The 23,074-nt window shown below is 45.5% G+C and overlaps 2 protein-coding genes across 4 annotated transcripts; one reads left to right on the top strand and one right to left on the bottom strand.

Moving 5' to 3' along the window:
* Positions 1–4,185: 4,185 nt before the first annotated feature.
* Positions 4,186–19,432, bottom strand: LOC149336166 (inositol monophosphatase 3). Its single transcript, XM_089552668.1, has 5 exons — positions 18,755–19,432; positions 14,830–14,989; positions 12,265–12,360; positions 9,379–9,543; positions 4,186–8,000 (listed from the first exon to the last, which is right to left on the bottom strand). The coding sequence occupies exons 1-5, from the start codon at positions 19,073–19,075 to the stop codon at positions 7,747–7,749; spliced, it is 996 nt and encodes a 331-aa protein (XP_089408794.1). The 5' UTR covers positions 19,076–19,432; the 3' UTR covers positions 4,186–7,746.
* A 158-nt stretch (positions 19,433–19,590) lies between these two features.
* Positions 19,591–23,042, top strand: LOC149336167 (uncharacterized). Of its 3 annotated transcripts, none has more exons than XM_089552669.1 (2): positions 19,591–19,696; positions 20,208–23,042. In XM_089552669.1, the coding sequence occupies exon 2, from the start codon at positions 20,212–20,214 to the stop codon at positions 22,438–22,440; it is 2,229 nt and encodes a 742-aa protein (XP_089408795.1). In that variant the 5' UTR covers positions 19,591–19,696; positions 20,208–20,211; the 3' UTR covers positions 22,441–23,042. The 3 variants fall into 3 exon arrangements, with proteins under 3 accessions (XP_089408795.1, XP_089408797.1, XP_089408796.1); XM_089552671.1 differs by having other exon boundaries at positions 19,598–19,701; XM_089552670.1 differs by lacking the exon at positions 19,591–19,696 and adding an exon at positions 19,708–20,028.
* The last annotated feature ends 32 nt before the right edge of the window (positions 23,043–23,074 follow it).

The raw sequence follows: 23,074 nt of genomic DNA on the forward strand, positions 1-23,074 counted from the left end.
CTGTGGCTTATCTTGTTAAGTTGTTGTGCATTACATTGTATCATTGGCTTCTTGTTAAGTCGCATCCTGAGGGACAAAAAAAACTGCCTGAAAGTGAAGGTTCAGTATGGTCCAGCATGGCATGGGACACAAGTGCGACTTTAAAGGGATACTGAAGCAAAATCTGAAAATTAAACAAAAACGCTGAAAATAGATTCTCGGAATGTGATTACACCGAAATCTAGTCGTCACTGCGCATATTTTTCAGCGGATGGTTTTATTTTCGATGTTTCATGAGCGCGCGCCAGGCCCTCCCGGCCGGCGCGAGGTGAAGAGCGTGACATCATGGCACCCTCCCGCGGCGACAAATATGACGGCGCCCTTCGATGCATGAAACCTCTCTTCGGACTGGTCGCGTCGTTGTTACTGGCTTCTTCAGCGCGTTCACTGGCCATAAACGGGCAACCGGTCTTTCACTTCCATCTCCTGTTGCCCATAAAAAAACTTAGGAGAAGTAAATTTGCTTAATTTTTTATTTAGAGTGACGATTCTGTCCCCTTTAGACTAAGAGGGGTGTCGGTTTGTTGACAACAATGCTTCCCCTCCTAACCACCAGATGGCGCCACCAGTCTGAACATCGTTGCGCTTCTGTTTAAAAGTGAGAATGTTAGAAATGGCGTAAGGTCCGGAAAAAGTAGCTGCATTTAGCTGACGTAAGCGTGCATACGGTTATGGTATGTAGACAGCATCGATTAACATTTTGACATATCTGTGTATGCCGTGAGCAGACGACAGACATGGAAAAGCCGCGAGTAGCGATGGCAATCGTGCTTCTGCGAGAATGGTGGGCACGCAGGTGTAATGACGTCTAGTCGCAGCTTCCACAGGCGGCCGCCAGGTGCAACGATACGGCAATAAATCGCGAAAAAAAGCGCGTTATCCGCCTTTTTCGCTAAAATGCTTGTCATATTTATCGATTTTAGCAGTCAAGCTCTCGTTTACATGCAAAAGATCAGCTCCAAAAGTTTGGTTCAGTATCCCTTTAAAACTCCTTTGCTGAAGAGTGCTGGATTTTTTTTTTTTGCTGCAAGTGAATCAGCATTGTTGTAGCAGAAGTACACCACTAGATTTAATTTTTGCTCTCGAGTTTTATGCTATGGCGTTCCCTTTACTATATCGAATGCAGTCTGGCCGTATGTTGTCATTGTATGCTTCCGTTTGTCATACCATTCGCTGCTTCGTCACGAGAGAGGATGTCCAGTTGTAAAGGAACAAAGAGCAGCCTCATTGGGGGGGGGGTATTGCCAAGTGTGAAATAGAGCGCAGGATGCGTGCCTACCTTGGCCAAGATCTCTGTCTGTAATGCGTGGCCAAAACTAGAAGGGTCGTGCATGATTGGGAGCCAGGTTGCTCCCACTTGTCACCAGAGGTCGCCACTTCGTTGTTTTTTTTTTCTCTCTTGCCTGTTCTAGTTAGTGGCCAAAAACAGATCTGGCCACTTGGTGGTCTCTAAAGGCAAGAGACAATGATGGCTGAAAGCCGCGAGAAGTGGAAATAAACTGTAAAGAAAAAAAAAAGCTTCTTGTGCCTTTATTTCTATACTTAAGAAAGCTTATTAATGTGGCAAGTATTGTGTGCAGCACACATGGAAGTGAATTGTTCGGTTCAGCTATATTGGACTATCAATAGGGGATATTCAAAATTCCGCAAGTGCGCTTTCCCGCATAACAAAGTTGTCCCAAACAAGATGGCTGACCATGCGTTTCCAGCTGAAACAAAGCAAGAAAGACTGGTTTTTTGTTCGATTCTTCCAAAATACGTTTCTTACATTCTATCCACACCTTTAGCGCCTGTCCTGAAGCCCACGTAGTTCCTTTATAGCGAAGTCGGCCATCTTGTTTGGGGCAACACAGTTATGTGGGAAAGCGCACTTGCGGAATTTTATCCGCTATTCATGCATCGCTAGTGTGTGCTCAGATGTCATGCGGAGGTTAATGTGGAAATAGTTTCAACGCAATGCTTTGTTGCAATGCTTACGAGTTCACTTCGAAATGAATGAAGGCATGTGCATTGACTCTGCAAGCAGAGCATCGTAGCATGACCAGCAGCAATGCTATACTTTGCTAAGGAGTGCTTCATGGCTCTTCAATAGCATTCTTGTCATGTATGTTCCATCTTTTCAGTTATTGATGCTGCTGCAGCAAGCGAACGTTATGTTAAACAGAACTTGCCAGTTGCCATTCTACTTCAGTGTGAAGCTCTAGGGCAGGTAGCCAGATTTAGGTCGAAAATCTTAATCTCTCTCCGACGACAATGCCATAGTGTAGTTTTAGCTTTTTCAGTTTTGGCATGTGCTGTGCCAAGCAACATCTCCTAAAGTGATCTTGTTAGCTTGAGTAAAGAAATTCCTGTTGGGGCCCTGCAATGTCGAAATCTTTTTCTAACAAGTCTGAATGTGAGAACATTGGTTAGAACTTAAGGTTGAAATAATTGGAGGGCACCTCTAGGCTCGTCCTTAAGAGCGTGATGCAATAGCATAGTAGGTTAATTCTCATATGTCATTCTCTACTTTACTATCATAGATACCTGAGAGTCTTTGTACCACTCCTGGCGCAGCGGTTAAGCGATGCGCCACTGCCATGCGATGGAAGGTGCTCCCAGTGGCGGGCCTTTAACATGCAGATTAGCTGCTCTTAACATTCATAAGCACCAAACTAAGGCAGAGCCAGTTCTGTGTTTGGGTTAGTTTTTCACCCCTTGAGAATTTATCTGCATATCTTGTTAAGATTGTATACCTTGCACTACTGACGTCCATTTCGAGCTTTCTAAGCTAAGTGCTTTAGATCCAAATGGTATAAATTATTCCTGTTTTTGCAAGTTTCAAGCATCGGATGACATGAGCATCAAGGCAAGTTCATGGCCCATGTTCTTCAGGGTGTCTGCGGCTACATCCCCTCGCAGAGCTGCCAAGAGGAGACACCCGGCACATACCACCACGTCGGGGTCCCTTAAACAGCATGTGTTTAGTAAGATTAAGCTGTTGAAAAGCAACCAGGGCTCCCTAGGGAGCGCCACATCTTCAGGTGCAGCATCGGGGTCCGTAACAAAGCAAGAGCAGCCGGTGTTCCAGCTTCCCACAACTTCCAACTACCTACAACATCAACCTCTCATTTTAGAGCGCAGCTCTTAGGTCCTTTCATGGTGTTTCTGCTTTCCATCGCCCTTGCTGTTCTAACCAGCAGTGGACACCCTTTTAGCTGCAAAAGAAAGCAATGGAGGGGAAGCTGAGTAAGGATGCCTGGCTCTGAAGGGGCCCAGTGATTGGAGTGGGGGCTTGGAAAACAGAGGGTAAAATTTGTAAATTGGTTTTTGAGGAAAGGAAATGCACAGTATCTGTCTCTCACATCTTGTTGGACACCTGAACCAGAAGGAAGGCACATAACTGCCTGCTTGGAACAGTGGACCCCTCAATCATGCTTTAAGCTACTTGGTGTGGTGGTAGTGACAGATGTGCCCTGCATGCTTTGGCATTGACAACATTGTGCCAGAAACACTGTTGCCAGGGCGGGTGGGGACTTTAATGTAGATATAAAGACAAGCAGGAATTTCTTACCACTTATGTGGAAGAACATCCCATAAGGCCTCCCACCCGAAATACTTGAGCATACCTTGTCTTTGGGAACCAGGCATTGGTGCAGTAAGTCGAGCATATATCCATCTATTTCTCTGTCCACAAAACTTCCTTCATGACAATCAAGAACTGTTAGTGGAGTGTTTCTTGAAGAAGGAATATGCGTGAAAAATAACAAGTTGTCCGGAATTGCACATAGTACATGTCTGGCTCAAATTCTTTGCCTCAATCTATTGATAAGCTGAAACAGCTGATGAGCTGCACTTAAATTTCTCATTAGGAAGTAATGTAATCGACGGCAATTTTTTAATTTCCTGTTACTGGCCAAATGCATTAATGCATCAAATTTGGCATCGCAAAACCAACCATTGAGAGGCAACAAACAATGTCTACTTCTGCTGCAAGCTTTTTGCTAAATAACTTTCAGATTCAGCCTGAATAAAGATAAGTGGCAAGAGCGCTGACAGTACAGTTGAAAGAAAGACAATATTATGGAGCCGAGCTGATACTAGTAACTTCAACATAACGCAGGTAGCGATATCGGCTCATTTAAAATAATGGATGACCTGTTCTAATACAAACAAAACTTTTTTTATTCCATACTAAACATCTACTGTACATGTAGTACAAAAAAAATGCAACAGATGCAAGTTGTATGTACAGTTTCTCAAAAGAACTCATCAGGTGTGCCAAACACTTGTTCAAATTAATGCTACTGCTATACAAGCTGCTATGCAATGAAATAAACAGTGAAGACAAGACAGGCACATATGCTCACAAGTCCAACATATGCTCATAGTGCATTAGAAACCACAGACGACAATGCTGAAATTAAACTAATTCATGGCAGGTTACTTGTGAGGTTAACGCCAACATCCAAAAAGCAATCCAATCAAAAACTAAAAAGACCACAAGCTGATATTGAGCACAATTTTCTAAAATGAAACATTCTGAGGTACTACAGAGGCAGGCAGAGGCAGGAGCACACCAAAGGGAGAATATCATGGTAAAGCGGCCCTCCTGAGATACGGTCAGTGCTAAATATATTACATCATTTTCCACTGGTTCACCCATTCGCACAACGGCTTGGCACATGCTAAATGACGCCATCACAGCCCCCAACCCTTCTTCACACCTCGTACCGTCTCTGCCTTAAAAAAGGAAAAGAACACTGCCATTGAAGTTCACAGACAAAAATGAGCACACATTAAGTATGTACGCTGCTCTGTGCAGCCAATACTAATGCGTTGGTGTTCTTGAGCATTTCAGAATATATTAACAATCAAAAACGCTTTAGCAAATGCCAAAGAGCTATTGCTGCTTTATGTATGATGGTTATATATTACATACCTATGCAGATGCTATAATCGTACTAAAAAAGTGATGACACCTAAGCCACCCGATTCCAGTTAAGAAAACTCAAGCTGTGGCAAAGCTGAGAAACTCACACCCTCACTTTAAAGAGTAGTAGACCGTTTAAGCTTTAACATAATTTATTTACTGCCTTTTCAAGAACATTACGCATCACTGCCTTCCATTTTCTTTGCCTGAAAAATTCATGGTTCGACCATCAAACCCCCCAAGGGGTCAGAACAAGCTGAAGCCAGATATAAATTGCATCACAAACCTTCAGCATACAAGAGCAGTACAGCGAGATGATACCCTCTGCAAATAAACAACTTGGCATTGGCTACTGACGAATAAACCATCAACCATCAAAATACACGGCCACTACAGACTAGAGAACAACAGCTTAAAGCGGGTTCGCATCAGCGAGTCACACTGCAGAACTTTCTCAATGCGCACTCAACTATCAAAGTACAACTTTAGTTTCGAAGAGTTCACACAGCAGCTGCAACGAGATGTCCCATGCAACGCTAAAAACTCTCGTGCTATACTACGGTGACCTAGAACACAAGCCAGCGAGCCGACATGATTGTGGTGCCTTTTCCCAAACTGCCAGTCACAGTTTATGCCTGCCATGATGGCAGGTCAAAACTGCACCGGTGGCAGATATTATGGCTGATTACTAAGAGCATCGGTAATCCAAACAAGGGCAGCTTTCAGAGAGACATTTTAAAACCTGCAGTAAAACATGCAGTATGTTCAGCTTCTTTAGTGAAATGGCCAGCAGCCATGTAGGTGTTGTTGCAGTTCTTCCACGGGCAGCAAAAAGATCTGTTCGGGAAGACCACATGCATAGCCTGCGATGAAGCTTGCTCTGGCGTTTAAAATGACACTATGAATATATTATTACCTCAAATTAATAATGGAAAAAAACACCTTGAGTACTTAAGGGGGGACACTGGTCTTAGACCTATTTTCCTTATTTTTAGTCCAATCCTAATGAAACTGCACCACCTTGCTCAGCTTTTTATGCTAATTTCAACAATGAAATTACCTGTCTCGTAAAATAGTTGGTTCCCACAATAATTAACTTTAATTAGTCATTCATTAGTACTGCAGTGAAAAAAGACTGCTCAATAAAAAATCAGTTTTAGTAATCCATGGCTGCGTAGTATGGTGAGTAAAGAGTGCAATAATCAAAACCATTTTTCCATTTTAGCCTCGTTAGTAATTTTACAGCACTTGGAATATCAATGTTCAAGGTGTGAATGTAATGCATCGATAAACTTTACAAAGTTATAAAATTCTGAAGCGCAATTGAACAAATATGCTTTGATTATTGAGCATACTGTGCCTTCAGCTTCCCTTAGCAAGCAATACGACATCTCTATCTGTCCTAGATGTTGAGATATCGACATACTAAGAGAGCCAGATGTCCCAAATTTTCATGCCATTAAATTGTCTGCTCCTGCATAAATTCAGCTCGTACGATGATCTGGATTTAATGTTGTGATCAAAATGTTGATTTCTTGAAGGAAAAAATTGGTACAGTTAGAAAATAATAGCTGGAGATTCTATAAATGTCACTGTTTGCAAACCAATTTTTTGGTCATTTTTTTGTACTCGAAGACCAGTGTCCACCCTTAAGACTTCAGCTATAAACACCAGTAGTGGGGCAACAAAATTTACTCCCATGATAGCTTCCGCATCAGATCTTGGTTTAGGAGAAAAAGTAGGGTTGCTGCTATGCCAGGAGGAATTGGAATACATCACTAATCACACTAATCATCACTAATCAATCAACACTGCCCAAAATTACAGTCACTGCATGCCACTTCCTTACACAAAGCATGAAGTTCAGAAACCAAGCAGTGATAGCTAAGAATGTTTCCAAAATGGCAAACAGCTGTTTCCATCAAGGAGGCGGAGAGAATATTGCAGCACACCTCAACATAACAACGAATTCTTTAAAAGTGAGAATAGGAGACATGTCGAAGCAATGTGGATGATATTGGAAAGCACAGATCGCGCAGTACCAGCTAACAAAGTATGTTATGTAAGCTGGTAATATTTTGCGACTTAACCATCACGGTCATCCACTTTTTTGGTATTTCACACAGGTAAGTTATGATTTAAGCCAGGCCTTTTAATTGTGCTAACTACAAAGTTATCGAAAGGTCCCGCATTTCTGAAGAAAAAGAAATAGCACTTGTTTCGGCAAAATCAGGAGTACAAAACATTGTTGCACCACTGCTCAATGGACACAAAAATTGCTCAAGAGTTTACAGCTTACTATATGCAAACTCTATAAAAGTGATCACACACAACTCTGAAAAAGTTATCACAATAAATGATTCATAAGAAAGATGAAACTTCACAACCTGTGCAGTAAAATAACATCATATTAATCCAGAGAAGTAATTAACACAAAACTTCAGGCTATGGCTGGTTGGCATCCATGTGCTATCCTTGGTCTACGGCATTTGGAAAAATTTTGCATCTTGGGATAGGTTCGTCAAAGTAAAAACCAATATGAGTGCAGCCGTAGAGCTAAGAAGGAAATCTGCCCATTCCAAAAAAAGGATGTTAGTAGGGACTATTTGTTCCTCAGTTACAAACCGGTCTCAACTTACGAAGACCTCTGTGAAAGCAGCCCCCGGATCTTAGGCCTGCTTATGGGCCCCGCTAACTGAGCTCGCTCGCTTGCATTCTAGGCCACCAAATTTCACTCGCTTGTTGGCAACTGTGCCACTGGCTGGCAACAGTCCAGCTGTCTGCCACTGTGGCCCTCAGTGCTTGGAGGGGCGCACCTTGCGCACAGCGTCAAGCATGCGTCCGTGGTTGTGCACGGCGGCCAGCAGGCCCCCCAGGTGCACCTGGGAGCCTTCGGGGCCGTAGCCCAGGTTGGTGCCATCCAGCGCCGTCATGCGCCCACCCAGCGACGCCAGCAGAGCGTTGCCCGCGCACACGTCCCACTTCTTGATGGCGCTGCTGTGCAGGTACGCATCTGCGTGGCCCTCCACCAGCTGTAACACCTTGTAGCCTGGACATTGTGGGGGGAAAAGGGGAAGAGATGGGGAAAATGTGGTCACCTCACTGGGGAAAAGGGGGAACTGTGGTCGCCTCCCTAAGCATGCTTCGGTTCCCCCAAAATGGGGAAAAGATGGGGAAAACATTGCATTCCTAAGCGTGCTCCGGTTCCCCAAAATGGGAAAGATGGAAGAGATGGGGAAAACGTTGCAATCCTAAGCACGCTCTGAATTCTTAAAAAGGAAACTTAGGTACCTTCGGGGACAAAAGTCTATGAGACACGTGACTGGCAACAAAAGGCTGACGGCTCAGGTGCTAAGCACTAGCTCAAGACCACATTTGTGGAGGTGAAAGTCGGACTTGCGAGCCATAATGTGCAATGATGAAAATGAAGTGATCACTGAGAAACATGGCACCTACGCACCCAGAACACTCTGCATGTGTCCTGGCAACTTTTGCCTCTGACAGCACATGATGACATGAACACTCGCCGCCTTAATTTTTGTTCCACATCTATGATAGATGGCAAAGAAGGTAGCTCATGCAGGCACTATGTTTTGCTGTGTAACACGCTGCCAGAACCACCATGATATTTGGGTACATTATTTGAAAAGGGTTGCTCGTCCTGCTCGCAGCTCATGCTCAATTAGTACAAGTGCTGTGAGTTGCTAACACAACTTCGCTACATGCTGCAAACATCGGCAGTATTCTTCTTTCAGCAAATGATGAAGCTGTAGCACAGGCACTTTGACTGCTGCATCAGAGTTAGTCTTCAAGCTTGAAATTAGAATACGCCTCTGCTATTTGGAGCCCTAACCAAAATTATCTAATAAATTCCCTAGAATCAGTACAAAATCGAGCCACAAGATTCATACATTCGTGCTATTCATATAATGTCAGCATATCAGCACTAAAAGCAGAGGCAGGATTAACATCCCTGGCTTGTAGGCGTCGTATTACTAGTATGTGCTTGTTTCACAAATTTTATTTCAGCTCACTTCGTCGTCCTCCCTACATCAATCCGCCGGCACGCATTTCCCTCCGCATTGGTCATCCCCTTCAAGTAGCCCGGCCATGTACGCGTACAACTACATTTGCATCGTCATTCTTTCCACGCTCAGCCAAGGACTGGAACAGCCTTCCACACGACATCGCCGCAATCACCTGCCCATCAATATTTGCGAACTGTTTAACTGCTACCTTTAACAGCGAATAATATTTGTATCTTAAGTTTTTTCTTTGTTTATTTAATCTGATTTTTCAATGTAACCCACCCCTTATGTAATACCCCCAATCCTGGGGGCCTTTAAGGTAATAAAGTGAAGTGAAGTGAAGACTCGTCACTGCTCCACGACTGACGCCAGCATCTGCGAGCGGCAGCAAGAACTTGCCTGCGCCTCCTGCCGGCACCACCTTGACGTCGGGGCCAAAGGCCTTCTTGGCCAGGGACTCCACTTCCCCAGCGTGAGACCGTGACACCACGACCACTCGGGTGTCGGCCACATCGCTGTGGGGAGGGGGCTGCACACTGCTGCCATGACCGACCCAGCCCCAGGCTGCATCCAAAAAAGGAAGGAAGGTTGTTTCACGTGCACTAAAGGTTCGTGAATCGTATGCACAGAAGCCAGGCTGGCATTAATTCATTCATTCCTCTGCTCACCAACTCATTGATTTATTATTTAGTTTCAATTCCCAAAACGCACTTTCGCTTCCTGTTTTTCTGACTGTCACTTTATATAAGTGCAGCCATTCAAAACTACAGTCCGTTTCACTGTTTACCGTTCAGTGCTGTGGAAAATTCCCAAAACGCACTTTCGCTTCCTGTTTTTCTGACTGTCACTTTATATAAGTGCAGCCATTCAAAACTACAGTCCGTTTCACTGTTTACCGTTCAGTGCTGTGGAAAATGCCAAATAGTGCGCATACAAAAACGTACAGGTGCCATCAAAAGTAACTGGAAAGCAATATTCACAAAAAAAATTTAATCATTGGCCCCCCAATTCATGCATCCTTAAATACATATGTGCAGCCTAAATGTGATTTTGCAAATTTTACTGTGCATTAACAAGCATGGATCATTATGCTTTAGATTTAAAGAAATTTAATTTTTTTGACAAAGTCGCCTTCCATTTACTTTTGACTGTGAGTGTACAAGGCCTACCTCTCAACGCCTTGGTGAAGAATAGGATTAAAAAATGGCAACACATATTAAATCTTTCATTTAATATGTGTTGCCAAACAACTGTTCCACTGCATCCTCTGATTCGAGTGACTTCTGATTTCTTGACTTCGAACTTATGGTCAGGCACTTTTGCTTTTGGCGTGCTGCAGTTAGGTAGGCAGGTGAGATCAAGGAGTTTACGGGGACATGGTGGGCACAGCTGGCAAAGGACAGGGTTAATCGGAGAGACACGGGAGAGGCCTTCGCCCTGCAGTGGGTGTGGTCAGGCCGATGATGATGTTAACTATGAAATTGGCTGTTCTTATTCTGCCATTTACAGTCCATTTTCATAGAATACACTAGTTATTTTCGTCAAGCCACAAAACGATCTAGCATCCCAGTTTTCCCTGCCAAGAGCCAAGAAGAGAAGTAAAAGCACCTGACCACAGCAAGTTCATTCCAAGATATGCGAAATGCAAAAGCAATCATTTCTAGAGTTCTCCACAGTGACATACCTCACAACAAATGTGCAGGCATAGCATGTAAAAACACACAAACTAAGCACTGAAACACCAGTAGACAAGGCAGTTAATGAATGAAATAATTAGTTAGTTTATTAGTTAGTTTAGTGAGCCAACAGCAACACTGCCGTGAGAAATAAATGAGTCACAAAGACCACTTGGCAATATGTGGACAATTTTCAAAAAACACTAGAGAGAACGTACCATCCTGTGGGGCAGAAATCTGCCAGTGATGACATTTATACATTGCTTGCATTTTCCCGCTAGCAAGAGAAGGACTACGCATTTTTATGCTCATCAAATTGTGAGCTGCCAATACAAGCACCTGAAGCTTTTGAATATCACATAAAAAAAAGTGGGGAAAGATGAGCTTGAAAACTGACGACTCTTCTATGTATTCATTTATTTAATCTATATTCAAATAATTTTTTTTGTGGCAGAAAAAAAAGGAGGACGCAAGAATGTACAGAAAAAATGCACGTCACATGGACAGATGTGCACATTATGAACAGCATTCGAGGCACCCTTACTGCACTCACGAAAAATATTCGCTGCTATTCATTCTTGAAATGGAAGAAGACAAGCATGCACTAAGACAGCTGACACTGTGTACATCTGTCTATGTTATGCCTATTCCTTCTACCTGTTCGCGTCCCATTAAGGTAGCATGACTCTAACTTAAAACTGCACCTCACTGCTACCAAACAGCATTGCCTAAAACACTGCAGAAAGTTTATTGCACCTAATGTTGATTCACCTGGGGGAACAGATATAAATGCCCTTCCAGCTAAAACGCTTACTCACTATCTTCAAATTTGATGCAAAGGTGGAATCTGAGCACAAGTTTTGCTTAATACCACATTTGGGTGCAGTGCTTGCCAGTTTTCCACAAAACAAAACTGGGACATGCATCGTCTGTGATGATGACAGGACAAAAAAAAAATAGAATTTCACAGCAGTGGCAGCACATGTCGCTAGGAAAGCAAAAGAAAAGCCTTCCTGTTTAACACTCCTAGAGGCAGATGTCATCACCATCCCTCCTGCCGTGAAATCTTTTCGATCGGCTTCACTGCAGACAATGCATGGTTACGTTCGTTTTGTAGAGATTGCAATAGTGGTTTGCCCAAACTCAGCATTAAAAAAAAATTATGGCATAGTTAAATGCCAGTGTGAAATTTGAACAGGAATAAGCCAGCAGTTTATCCAGGTGAAGCATTTACATCGTTCTCCCAAAGCTGCAAAACATTCAGACAACTGACACAGTGCATGACCTTAATGATGTCAAATACAGGGAGGGCTTTCAACGCCTTCCAGACAACACAATTCTATTTAGCACAACTTCTAACAAAAGGAAAAAGGGTAAAACTACAAGTAGTATTCAGAACTGCTTGCAGATTTTGAAGCATCCAAATATGATTTTGGAATGCACAGATTTTACAACAACTGGAGCCTGCAAGAGATGCCATGGGGCAAAGTATGAGACACTGCTTCAAATCATTTGGCGAGTACTAGTATGACCAGCAGAGACAGCCTGAAAATTTTTACAACTGACAACTACTCTACTCGTAAAGTGTATATACAAACTGCAAGCTTACTTGTCTTGTTGAGGAAAGGCTGGTGTATGACACCAATCACTGGGGAGCCGTGCACAGCCACACACACCATGGTGGTGACATAATCCAGCAGGTTTTCTGCAACAAAACAGAAGCCGAAATGACGAAATGTGTCACCCTGGTAAGTAGGCAGCTTGCCAAAACACTGCTGTTGCATCTGGGGACACAATTTTGGCAGTACTGAATAAAGAAATGCACACATAAAAAAAAAAACTCAGCTCATATTTTGTTTTATTTAGAAAACCCACCATTGTTCCTAATAAAGCTGTTTAAACGTATATACTGGTGAAAAGACACCCTTAAAAGAAAAAAAAAAGGCTACATTTTTTCAGAGCAAGCTACCAAACTTGCTAGTGTTTCCAGTGTTTCCGTCACTATTGACATCTGCTGGTCGTCCCAAGTGGGCTTTGCCGCTGGCTCACTGATGGATCATGCCACACCCAAGAACATTTAAGGTCAGCCCACCAGTGGGCCACGATGCATAAGGATTACAGCTCTGATAATCGCTGCTGCAGTGACCGCATTAATAGCAATTGCAAAGCAAACAATATATGAAAAACACGAGAAAAAATATGAACAAATAAAATAAAATATCTGAAATGCTGAGCATTTTTTTCTTTAAATAACTATGGGAGGTTAAATAGTTAATTCAGAGGACACTTCTTTTTTACCGCTTTTTCTTTTTTGCATAGCCACCACTGGGCCAAATGAGGCCAACACAAACAATAACTAGTTTAGGAGAGCAAGCTGCCGGGCTAGTTGGTGATGCATTTTCTGAAGAAGTTAGCGCAAAAAAACGGACAAGGGACAGAAAGAAAGGACACATAAGACATTCCCGAGTGCTACTACCAACTGTTTATTCATGTGGTCGTACAAGGCATACAAAAAGGGAAAAAATAGCGAGCATGCATGTAGAGAGGGCAGATCAGGCACAACAGTCTAGCAACAAGTCACTAAATAAACGAGTCTAAAGAAAGCACATTCGGCGGAATACACACGAACAGATGTGTAACTACACAATGCTCGGACAACTTTTTGATGTAATAAGCGTCTAGAAGGAGCCTAGCCTATATCATTCCCACTCTTGCCAAGAATCGTGGTCCTCTCAAATCTTGCCCTACACGTGCTGTCACACGTAGCAATGTGCCACGCGAGGTTCACATTTGTGTCCTTATTTTCTACGGTATTAGCATGCTCCCGTAGCCGGTCATTAATGCAGCGGCCAGTTTGGCCAACGTATGAAGCCCCACAAGAGAGGAGGATGCGGTAAACCACACCTGTGGCACATTTAACATAGGCGTTCCCATGCTTCTTGTTGCAGCCACCGCCGGCACAACCAGTGGTGCGAGGGCAAAGCTTTGACAGCTTGTTGGGTGCAGAGAACACCAAGGGTACATGGTGCCAGCCAACCACTTTTTTCAGGTTGTGGGAGAGTTGGTGGACATAAGGGACCACCACCGGCTTTGAGGAAGGGGGTTCAGTTCTTTTCCGGGCGCCTTTTTGTTTCTGCATCAGTGTTTCAGCGACAGCTGAAATGACGGAAGCCTGCTCTTAAGAGTCGCGAAACCTGATCATTTATATTCTGTTGAATTCTATGAGGGCAAGATTTTTGAAGAGCAGAACCCAAGCAAAAGCGACGCTATAGCTTTTTTTGCCACCTTGGAATGTGCCGAGTCATAGCTGAGCAACTCTTCATTGGCTGTGGGGGAGTACTATCGCGCTCAATATGAGTTGCAACGCGCGGTCATCGACCGGGGCTCGTTCCGTGGTGTGCCTCCTCCAAACAGTCGCTCGGAATTCTGGGAGAAACTGCTGTTCCCGGAAACAACAGCACCCCCGCCCAGGAAAAAGTTTCTCCCAGAATTCCGAGCGACTGTTTGGAGGAGGCACACCACGGAACGAGCCCCGGTCGATGACCGCGCGTTGCAACTCATATTGAGCGCGATAGTACATCCAGCAAAGGTAGTAGCACTCGTGAATGTCTTATGTGTCCTTCCGTTCTGTCCCTTGTCCACTTTTTGCACAAACTTCTTCAGAAAAAGAAAACAATAACTAACTTTCAAAAACTAAAGCAGAAAAAAAAAGGAGGCCAACACTGAATCGTAAGCATATCTTATCCCTTAACATCAGCGTAACATGTTTATCCTACACACTGAAGTGAACAACAAAGGTGTGCTAACGAAAGGACTAATAGTCATATAGCCAAAATTCATAAAGAACAACAGAGAGGTGAAAAAAGTGGACCACAACATGAAGCTGAAAAGCACCAAACCTGCATAGAGCGCTCGAGTAGCATGTAGTAGAGTATTGGGAAGCAGCAGATGGCATTCAGATAATGCACACGGGCCCGTTTGGCTTGCAGGTCTATGTTCACACAAGTGTTGCCTGCAGAACCTAGCAGCTGTGCAATGGCACTGCTTTGTTTGCAGCGCAGAGTGCTGCTTCAATGCTCTACACAAAGTTTACAGCCGGATGAACAACGCACAGCCTGCCTTTTTTTTTTTTTTTTCTACAACGACACTTGGGCGAGGATCCACCATTACTAACCTGTGTACTCCTGTGTGGCATCCAGCGGGTCGATCCACACCGTGACGGCCTCGGCTGGCACGAGAACGTCGTCGCCAATCAAGCCTCTCAGTGAGCGCGCTCTTGACAGCACACTGACAGCTGTGTCATGATCTCCTTCAGCGTGTTCCTCTGAGACTATCTGGAACACAGCAGTGGAACACATCAAAATTTGAAGAAGGAAATAGTTAAACAAAAGCAGCCTATTGCTCTCTATACAGTACTTTGACATTCAACTCTGCACATATCAGTCACGTTCAATGCTGCGGCCAAAAACCTCTCTTAGCACCACACAGACAAACTTTGGAAGAGCTAGATACTGAGTTCTGCCATGAAATTCCATTGGTTTCGCTGGATCAGTGACTACAAACCTACAGAGTAACACCTGTGAATTAGAGTTTTTCACAAATTTATCCAAGGCTGCTGACAACCCATAATGGCCATAAAGGCTACACCAATGAGCTCGCCATGACTGAAGATTAAGCTCTTTAATGCAATGAGAGCTGATTTTTGACAAGCAGACTAAATTATGCAGCTTAGATTATATATAAATCCAGTGTCATCAACAGTAACATCTCTTATGGGTCATGTGTTTCTGAGATGCAATATGCGCAACAACATAATTCACTCAACATAAAACTAGGAGACAGTTACACCAAGACTCACACAATTAACTCATCAAAAATCTGAAAACCATAAGCTAGCTGCAGTGTCTGTCAAAATGAAGAGGTCATGATTTACTTAGAATGAATACACAAATACAATTTACTAAAGGTTGAGAGCATTTCTTAGCTAAAGTGAAGCAATGTCATATACGGTTAGCTAGAACAGGTAATCACAAATCCCAAACTGATGTAGATGTCCATGTAGAAGTTATGACTGCATGAGTGCATCATCATCATCACCAGCCTGACTATGCCCATTGCACAGCAAAGGCCTCTCCCATGTCTCTCCAATTAATCCTGTCTTTCACCAGTTGTGGCCACCGTATTCTCGCAAATTTCTTAATCTCATCCGCCCACCTAATTTTCTGCCACCCCCTGCTATGCTTGCCTTCTCTTGGAATCCGCTCCGTTACCCTTAAGGACCAGCGGTTACCTTGCCTTCGCATTGCGTGCCCTGCCCAAGCCCACTTCTTCCTCTTGATTTCGACTAGGATGTCATTAATGTGCGTTTGTTCTCTCACCCACTCCGCCCGCTTCCGATCCCTTAACGTTACACCTATCATTTTTCTTTCCATAGCTCGCTGCGTTGTCCTTAACTTAAGCTGAACCCTCTTTGTTAGCCTCCATGTTTCTGCCCCATAGGTGAGTACTGGTAAGATACGGCTGCTGTATGCTTTTCTCTTGAGGGATATTGGTCTTTAGTACTGTATACGCCTCATCTGTCCTCCTAACCTCCTTAAGCCCTATGACATCCCATTTAATACCCTTTAACCCTTTTTGGAGCGAGGGGTAAAGTTTAACCCGCTTTATTAGTTACACTTCAGCCTGCAGACGAGCACAGGATACATTTTAACCTAAACTGCATGGTGCTGCCACCTCATGAATGAAAAGAAAAGCTTTTTTTATAGTTTCTAGAGTTGTGACCTGATAACATCAAGATCACAAGAAATTCGAGTAAACATTGCTCGGTGTTTAGCACATGCTACTTTTTGCCCAGATGCCATCTGCTCTGTTTGTTCCCAGACATGAAAACTGCTCAGCTTTGCTTCACAGCACTACCATTATCGGCCGTGGAAAGTCCATGCAGGCACAAGCGAGAAGCGTTTTTAATCAAAAAGAACGAACGCATTTACATAAGTGACCAGTCTGTTATCATCACTGACAGAGAGTGGCAATTTTTATCCGTGTTGTAATGACGTCCAGACTTTGATAAATGTGGCATGCATGTGCGCCTGCGCAAGTAAGTGGCTTTAAATATGTGGTTGAACCAATAATAATATAGTTGTAAGTCCGGCAACAGTCTGTGTGTGTCTTCTCCTGGTCCTGCGTCCGTTTTCATTGGTTCTTCTCACTCGACGCCTAGTAGGTTTCTCCATTTCCCATTTTCAAAATTAATGTACCTATCTAGGCTGGTGTTCCACTACATGGAAGGAGGCTTAGAGGTTAAAGGCTCAAGGAGAGCTGAGGCAGTGCTTCGTTTACAAAAATTAATTTTTCACGTTTCACTGAATAGCACCCAGGGTTATTTTTGCTCCACATCGTCAGAGTGGCCATTGCCGCACACAGGATGCATTTGATCCACGTTGTTTAAGGCCGATTCACACGACGGACCGTTCGTCCGCGGCCCGCGCAGTACGTGTGCATACGTCAGCACTTTGAGAGGCGCGCTAGATGCATGGATGGATGGCGGCCGACAGCGCGCCCCTCAATGTGCTGACGCATGCACACGTAGTGCGCGGGCCGCGGGCGAACGGTCCGTCGTGTGAATCGGCCTTTAGCGCCACTAATTCATGCAAAAGGCTGGGAATTGCATGTGCTTAAAGTATTACTTGCTCTTAAATGTCATGGGGCCAGAATTGCTACAAAATTTTTAAGCGAAATTTATTTTCAACACAAAAATGAAAATAAGAAATTTGGTCATAAAAGCTTTTGCTGCCACAAATATGCGCACCATAATGAGGAGTCATGCAATCCAAATGCCATTTGTTTGGTTTATGGTTTGGTTTATAGGTGTTTAACGTCCCAAAGCGACTTAGGCTATAAGAGACGCCGTAGTGGAGGGCTCTGGAAATTTTGACCACCTGGGGTTCTTTAACGTGCACTGACATCGCACAGTACACGGGCCTCTAGAATTTCGCCTTCATCGAAATTCGGCCGCAGCGGCCAGGATCGAACTCGCATCCTTCGGGTCAGCAGCCGAGCACCGTAACCACTGAGCCACCGCGGCGGGGAAATGCCATTTGTTGAAATGAAACAAGTACAAATTAAAGTGAGGCTGCTTTATAGGCTGCAGAGAATAGCCTCGATCCCTTCATGTGGAATAAGGTTGCTCAACGGTCAGGATGAATAGCAGTCAGGTCGTGCATTCAATCTGGACAGAAAGCTTGGCCAAGCAATGTGGAATATTTATGGCAGAAGCTCCTGAACTACAAAAGCTGAGAAGTTGGTCATTCCGACAGCACAAAAACAGGGAAGAAAAGGCCCAGTCTAAGTACTAGGAGGATGTCAAACAGAATCAAATAAAAAGAGATTAGATTTTAACAATAAATGTTTCATGGATACAAAAACATAAACAGCAATCAGGCCGATTATTTTCGGTAGGTCAGAACCACACAGAAAATTGGTTTAGGAGATAAGGAAATGACGCAGTAACTGTCTCACATCTCGGTGGCACCTCAACCGCGCCGTAAGGGAAGGGATAAAGGGGGGAGTGAAAGAAGAAAGGAAGAAAGAGGTGCTGTTGTAGAGGGCTTTTTAGCAATTTTGACCACCTGGTAATCTTTAACTGAACTGACATCCCACAGCACACGGGCGCCTTTTGCGTTCGCCTCCACTGAAACGCGGCCGGCCGCTGCGGCCGGGTTCGAACCCGGGTATTCGGCTCAGTATAACCACGCAGAAAAGGATTGGTCTAACAGAAGTCTACGTAACCGATCTCACGAACAAATTGCACTTTTCCCAACAACCATAGCCACACATCCAAATCGATCCTGTCTTGGTTTAACGAAATTTTCGATTTAACGAAGCTCTCGATCGAACGAGGCTAGAGTGCATTAACTCGGCTACGCTGTTTAATAAGCCAAATTGGAGACACACATCGCTGCTTTAAAGTGAACTGGATTACTCTGTGGTAAGCTAAACCACTCGAGACAGGTCATTTTCTTTAGCTTTAACCGTACACCGAAGCTTAGCAGAGCGACATCCGTTCGAAAGACGTCAAAGGCCACCGAGGCGCTACTCACCGCGATCGCCGGGAAGGCCGCGGTCAGGCCTCCGTACATGACGCGGTGCGAGCTGAGGTCGCCCGCGGTTAGCGGGTCGTCGGCGCCTTCGCGCGTCTTGCCCTTGCTCTGCTGCGCGAGCCGGTTGCTGAGGCGTACGCGCCGCACCTGCTCTCCTCCCGCTTCGGCGGCGGCCACGCCAGCGTCCAACAGTTCCCTCAGACTCACGGGAGCGGGCCGCGAGGTGCGCAGCCGCGCCACGTACAGCAGCACGAGCAGCGAAACCGCAGCGGCCAGCATGAGCACCAACCGGCCGCCACCGCGCACTGCTAACCAGGCCATGACGAACGCGTACTCGCTGGTCAGGGCTCCCTACGTGGTACTGCCGCGATTCAGGCGACGGCGTGGCAAGTGCAGCTGCGTGTGACGACGCGTCGCTCCGCACCCAACGCACCGCACTGGGTCATAGCAGACGCAGTACGACGCCGAAACCACGTGCATACCATAAACACCAGCCAGGGACACACCTGCGCTAAGTGCCTCTGCTAGCTTTGCCAAGCCAGCTGACAGCCATGACCTTGTTCGCTTTGTGTTCTTTTGTAGGTTCGGTTTCGAAACTGCAGTAGTGCGCCTTGCTGGCCTTGGTGGCCTTGTTCATGCATGCGCTGTTTGTTTCATATTTACGCGATCAAGCGTTCATGTTTAGGTAAAGAGTTAACCAAGCCATCAGTTACACGTGTCGTTTATGCATGCACGCATGCCAATAGACCTTGCGCATGCTGCAATGCCGCGTAGCAGCTGTTGCAGCCACTACAAGTAAGTTAACAAGCCAAGTCAAGTCGCCAGGTCGAAGCAGCGCGCGGCGTTCTAGCGGCGCGTGCTGCACGCGCTGTCGTTCTGCCTGCCGCCAGTAGACGCAGACCAAGTAATGGAACCATAATTCGTGAAGCTGCGCGTTCCACGGTAAGGTAATGGTCAGCGTTTGAGTCTTGCGTAATATTTGGTGCGCACAAAGCGATGACGCAAAGCAGCTGGGCGAGGTGTCTGGCCCGATCGAACGGCGCGCGAGCGCCGACCACTGAATTCGAACATTCGAGCCGCAGGTTTTCGCAGGGCGTCGCAGTGTGAAAGGGTGCTTGCTTCGCGGGATCTGCAGGTTACTCACATAGCTAGGCGTTGGCATTAAAATAGCCTGTTTGCTCCCGTTATTTGTACATCGCTCTTTGTTAGCGACAGCTAGAACTTCCGAAACTGCACTGACTGCGTGTGCCAAGTCAGGAGAACTTTCGATCACGGTGAGCGCTCGTCGTTCTTAATCATAGATATTAGCGCTCATTTTTCTCTGTCCGTCCCGCCTGCGCGATTTTTTTCGTTTGCTGCCGCGAAATGTCACCCTTCATTAGCATCTGTTATCGAGTGTTCGTGATAGAACCAACTGTCTGATCTTTTTTTGAATGTGCGATTTTTGTTTCAGAACAATGGAGGCAAGGCAGAACGCGTTACTGCGCTACCTGGAGGGCCTCGGTCTGCGCCTGCGGCGGGTCCCAGCGATGCTTCGGTCGCTTGTTTCGGTCACGACAGAGTTCCAGTGGAACGGCGTCCCGTTCCCAACCAGCTGCACGCATAACCTTGGAGATCGTCAGGTGTGCCGCGTTTTGCGAGACCTGCCCGTCTGGAACGAACTCCTGTGCTTCCTGAAGGCCGAGCTGAGAGAAGTCAGCCCAGGAAAACTGGCCGTCTCGCGCCTGCAGAATCCTTACGCTATTGGCTGGATGCACGAGGAAAGGCTGCTAGAGCACGCGGCCGCCCTCTTCCACTGCCTGCTGGCGAACCACCGGTGCGTTGCTGCTGTAGACGTTGACTGCAGCGCGTTCGACAGACACCGCAAGCACTTCTGCGACGCCCTGCGGCTGAGCACGTCCCTCAAGAAACTGCGGCTTATCGGCAAGAGCGAGCCTCAGTTCATCGTGGGCGGTAAAGAACTGCAGTGCTCTGAAATATGTGACCTGATCGTCTCAGTCTGCGAAGCCTGCCAGCTCGAGGAACTGGAGTGCAACGAGATGAGTCTACTGGAGAGCGGCAGCAATGTGCAGGCGCGCTTCGCCGAATTTGTGAGGAAGTCGACGACACTGAAGACTCTGAGTGTGACCGACCTGACCTGGCGCACTGACCACAAGGTCAACATGGAGCCCCTGATGGAGAATTCGAGCATCACAAAGCTGACAATTGATGGGGCATGCCTGGCCCCTGGCTGTGGTGCTTCTTTTTTCAACTATCTCGCCAGGAACTTCGTTCTCACTGAACTGACAGTGGTCAAGCAAAGTAGGCACTCTCCGTGTAATGTGGAGCCACTCTGCAAGGGCCTGGAAAAGAACAGTGTGCTACGAAAGCTTACCCTTCAGCGCTTTGTGTTCGATCTGGCTGATGCCAGTCTGGTTTCGGGTGCACTCGTAGCAAACACTTCGCTTCGGGAAGTTGATTTTAGCTCCTGTGAATGGTCCTTCATGAACCCGTGGCTCTCCCCGGGCAGTCTCAAACAGCTTGCCGTCCAAGATGCCCAAGCAGCATGGGGAGAGTGGTGGCGTGTCCAACTGTTTGTTGATGCACTCAGAGGAAGCACTTCTATCCAGAAGCTCGTGTTTGGACAAAACTATTTTCATGATCACGAACTGCGAAGGCTGCTTGCCGCAGCGAAGGAAAATGAATCGCTTTGTGAACTGCGGTTTGACCAGCTGAACCATGACTCTTTCTGGGAGTTTTGCGAAGTCCTGCAGGAAACGGACACTGTTGGAAAGGTCACAGTCAGGCAGTGCTACTCAAATGCCGCTTGTTTCGCTGACTCTTTGAAAAGGTGTCAGCAGTTGCCTACAATAACGAGCCACAGTTTCAGATTTCTCAACGCTGCATATTTGCAAGAGATATGCAGCACACTGGCATTGCACGACAGCATCACTTCAATTCACCTCCGCATTGACCCACTCCAGCACGTAATCGATGAACAGTGTGCCAGTTCGATAGCAACTTACCTGTCATCGACAACTACACTGAAGGAGATATACATTGACATAAGTGCCACAAATGCATCCGTCAACCAAGTCATCATCAGCGGTCTCTCAAAGAACAAGAGTCTGGAGAGACTTGGAATGTACAGCTGCAGCCTGCATGATAGCGACATGCATGCTTTCAGTGACTGGCTTCAGAAGAGCCGAACCCTGTACAGCCTGTCTTGCTCATTTGCATCCCCTAGCATGGCCTCTTTTCTTATGAACATCCTGGCAGAACGTCTGTGCACTAGTTACACGTTGACATCCCTGGACATCGAGAGATACCTCGGTTTCTGGCAGGGTGTCAAGAGCCTTCTGAGTCGAAACGCCCTGCTGACTGAACGCGCCACTCACTTCGCTCTTGGTTCAACGCTGAAGCAGTGTGCGGCTGCTTTTGAACTTGTGTCCTGGCACCCACTTGTCCTGGGTGGGGTGTGCCAGCTGGCAGCTGTGAGCACAGAAGAGGCCAAGCGGATGGTGATGGAGAGCAAACGGCGTCTGTCCAAAGACTTTTGGCAACTGGCCGGTGTCGTGAAAGAGGAGCTTCACTGCCACGAGTGTGGGGATGGTAAAGTTCAGATAGACCAACTAGGAACTGACGCCTGGATGGCTATACACAGGTTTCTGAGTGTGACCGATGTTGCAGACAGTCAGTCTACATAAGAGAAGTGCCTAGAGTTGTTGAAATGGGCTTTGTGTGCAGTCACATTTTTCGCACATAGCATTTAGTCATTTACCTTTGAAAAGAGTAACTTAATATGAAAGTCATCAAGCTGACTAGGAGTGCTGTGATAACGGCTAGGGTTGTTATATCAAATTTGTTGAAAGGTTGTTGCTCAAGGTGAAGAGTATTCACTGTAGCAGATTTTTCTCATAACTACATGACGCTTTAAAATGTAATGTAAAGATAAATTTTAATGACTGTAGCACAAGTCTGCTATTAGTACTAAGAACTGACAATGCAATTGATGCAAACTGAAAATGTGTAAAGCAGTATGCAGACTACTGTTGCCTCTGATGTTTTTATATTTGGACCAATCCTCGGGAGATGTTGAGGAATATAAATTTGCAACTTCAAGCATTTTGTCCACCCCACCTGATACACTTTCGTAGTGGTTCAGCTCAAATTAATTATTAGACGTGGACAATGCAGTGACAAAAAATTTTGTAATATTTGATATATAAGATGCAGGCTGGTACTCAAGTGATGGTGTACCCTAAACTGTGAATGCCTTGTATCTGGAATAAAGTAATTTTGAAGCGTTTACTGTCGGTTTTGTTGCTGCTGCTTAACGTC

Source organism: Amblyomma mixtum, chromosome 7 (assembly GCF_055824585.1).
Source record: "Amblyomma mixtum isolate Tamu chromosome 7, ASM5582458v1, whole genome shotgun sequence".
NCBI classification, from domain to species: domain Eukaryota; kingdom Metazoa; phylum Arthropoda; class Arachnida; order Ixodida; family Ixodidae; genus Amblyomma; species Amblyomma mixtum.

Excerpts from the sequence above, each read along its gene's own strand:
- LOC149336166 (XM_089552668.1), bottom strand. The coding sequence starts at position 19,075 with ATGGCCTGGTTAGCAGTGCGCGGTGGCGGCCGGTTGGTGCTCATGCTG. Across the intron at positions 9,544-12,264 it reads GCCTTTCCTCAACAAGACAA|CCTGGGGCTGGGTCGGTCAT; the intron begins GTAAGCTTGCAG and ends TTTTGGATGCAG. Across the intron at positions 8,001-9,378 it reads GGTGCCGGCAGGAGGCGCAG|GCTACAAGGTGTTACAGCTG; the intron begins GCAAGTTCTTGC and ends CACAATGTCCAG.
- LOC149336167 (XM_089552669.1), top strand. The coding sequence starts at position 20,212 with ATGGAGGCAAGGCAGAACGCGTTACTGCGCTACCTGGAGGGCCTCGGT.